Source organism: Orycteropus afer, unplaced genomic scaffold (genome assembly GCF_000298275.1).
Source record: "Orycteropus afer afer isolate SDZICR_OR568_19922 unplaced genomic scaffold, OryAfe1.0 scaffold00006, whole genome shotgun sequence".
Lineage (NCBI taxonomy): Eukaryota > Metazoa > Chordata > Mammalia > Tubulidentata > Orycteropodidae > Orycteropus > Orycteropus afer.
Genome location: NW_006921593.1, coordinates 21,176,859 through 21,179,524, shown reverse-complemented (window position 1 = coordinate 21,179,524; position 2,666 = coordinate 21,176,859). Strand labels below are relative to the sequence as shown.

The following is a 2,666-nucleotide window of genomic DNA, read 5'->3' as shown; positions in this document are numbered from 1 at the left end:
AACTCCTCTCCACGTCTGATGCTCGTTTTCTGCTTGGGTTGTGTGCTATTTTGCTGTTGAGTTTTGAGAGCTCTTTGCGTATCTTAGATACCAGTTCTTTGTTGGGTAATAAGTGTTTGCAGGTATTTTCTCCCACTCTGTAACTTGTCTTTTCATCCTCGTAACAGCGTCTTTTGCAGAACAAAAGTTTTTACTTTTGATGAGGTGCCATTTATCAGTTTTCATCTATGGATTGTGCTTTTGGTGTCAAGTCTGAGAAGTCTTTGCTTAACCCTAGATCCCCAAGACTTTCTCCTGAAAGTGTTAGCTTTTCGTTTGAGACCACGGTCCATTTTGAGTTAGTTTTTGTATAAGATGTGAGATTAGGTGGGGTGCATTTAGTTGCTTATGGATGTTCAGTTTATGGAAAAGGCTGATTTCCTCCACTGAATTGTCAAAAATCAGTTGAACATACTTGGGAGGGTCTGTTTCTGGGTTCTCTGTGGTGTCCTATTGATCTGCGAACGTGTGCCTCCACCAATACCACAAAGTCTTGATTAATGAGCTACATAAGAAGCTTTGAAACTGGACAGACTGATACCTCCCACTTTATTCTTCTTTTTCAAAATTGTTTTAGCTATACTAGTTCCTTTGCCTTTCCATATAAATGTTAGAATTATCTTATATCTACAAAAAGGCCTGCTGGGATTCTGATAGGAATTGCATCAAATCTATTCATCATTTTACTATGGTGAGTTTTCTCATCCATGAACATGGTACATCTCTCTTTGATTTCTTTGATCATTTCAGTTTACAAGTCCTGTATATGTTTTGTTAGATTTGTAGCTAAAAACAAAAAAAAGAAAACAAACTCACTGTTGTCGAGTTGATTTGACTCACAGCGACCCCTCCTTGGGTTTCTGAGGCTGTATCTCTATGGAAGTAGATTGCCCAACCTTCCTTCCGAGGAGTGTCTGGTGGGTTTGAACCGCCAGCCTTCTGGTTAGCAGTCAAATGCCTTAGGCACTATGCCACTGGAGCTCCCACCAGACCTAACTAGTTTTTTTTTTTTAAAAAAAAGCGATCATAAATGGCGTTGCATTTTTAATGCTGGTGTCCACCTTCTGTGTTCCTTACTAGTCTGTAGAAATACAATTGATTTTTGTATGTTTATCTTGTATCCTGTAACCTTGCTGGACTCCTCATTGGCTCTGGGAGTTCTGCCTTTTTCTCAGTCCTGTTTATTTAGTATCTCCTGTGTGCCTGGTGTTAAGCAGAGGCTCTCTGTATACTTGCCAGTGGTGAGAAAGCCAGTGCGTGGTAGAGCCAGGGTTCTCTGACGGGTAATTTGTCTATTCAGCTCATTTGTCTGTTTGACAGATATTTAAGGAAAGCCCATAATAAGTTCAAAAATAAGACAAAACTGAACTCAACTGCCATCAAGTTGATTCTGACTCATAGCGACCCCTGTTGGGCTTCCGAGGCTGTAAATCTTTACGGACGTATACTTGCCTCATCTTCCTTCCATGGAGCAGCTGGTGGGTTTGAACTGCTGCTCTCTGGTTAGCAGCCAAACGTCTTGTGCACTATGCCACCAGAGCTCCTTAATTGCAGTTAATGCATTCAGCTTGTGCTGTGAGCGGGCGAAGCAAGGACTCCTTAGCCCGTTGACAGTGGGGTGGGGTTGTCTGGAAAGGCTTCTGGAAGCAACAGTAGTCTTCCCAGGGAAGGTTTCCCGAGCCTAACTGATTACTCATTCCATCAATGTCCACCAGCTTTTGAAATTCAGAGACGTCTGTGATAAAAACGCATATGAAGAGAATTTGAACGTTACTAGGCAAAGAGCCCAAGAACTCTGACCAGAATTGGATACGGTTCCCCACCTGCCTCAGAGCCTTCGTCTCCTTCACTGCTACTGAATGAGCTCCCCCTCCCCTGCCCCCCTCGCCCACGATTCCCACTGAGGCCCCAGGACTCCACGATGTCCCTGTGCAGGCAGCTCTGTTGGCCCTTGCCTGCCTTAGCCCGTGGCCACACTTGGTGCCGTGGTCTCGCCCTCCTTCCATTTTGACTCCTAACAGTAGTCTTCCTCCTCTTTCTGGCTGCTCTTCTCCTTGCTCTCGGGAAGCTGGGTTTCAGGGTCGTTTGGGGTGGAAAGGTGATCCCCTCAAGTAGCGGATGCAGGGACAGCTCTCGGGAGCCCACAGAGAACATCATCGCAGTCACTAAGCTTGTGTAGCAGTGACTACAGTAAGCCTCTGGTTAGTTGGGAAGTAAAATGTGACTGTAGAAGTTGTCCCTCGGACAACTCTGTGGGCAGAGCCTCCTCTGTCCGTGGGGAAGGGAGGACAGCCGCGTGGAGCTCCGTGTGGGCTGAGACCACGGCACTCTGGGCGGCGTGTCCAGTCCCGTGGGCTGTGGGTTGAGATCCTTCTCTCCACGTTTCCTCACGAACGGCAGGAGAAATCTCTGGTCTACGAGTCAGCCTGGAAGAAAGAGAAGGACGTTGTCTCCAAGGAGATTGAGAAGCTCCGCACATCCATCCAGACGCTGTGCAAGAGCGCGCTGCCCCTGGGCAAGGTCATGGACTACATCCAGGAGGACGTGGACGCCATGCAGAATGAGCTGCAGCTTTGGCTCAGCGAGAGCAGGCAACACGCTGAGGCCCTGCACAGGGAGCAGAGGTC

At 47.1% G+C, this 2,666-nt stretch overlaps 1 protein-coding gene across 1 annotated transcript in view; it reads left to right on the top strand.

The window, feature by feature from the left end:
- The window catches only part of TRAF3IP1 (TRAF3 interacting protein 1), a 67,415-nt gene that overhangs the window by 62,730 nt on the left and 2,019 nt on the right, over window positions 1–2,666 (top strand). Inside the window, exon 15 of the mRNA XM_042780981.1 lies at window positions 2,440–2,663. Coding sequence (XP_042636915.1) covers window positions 2,440–2,663 — 224 coding nt within the window. The remainder of the gene's footprint in view (window positions 1–2,439; window positions 2,664–2,666) is intronic.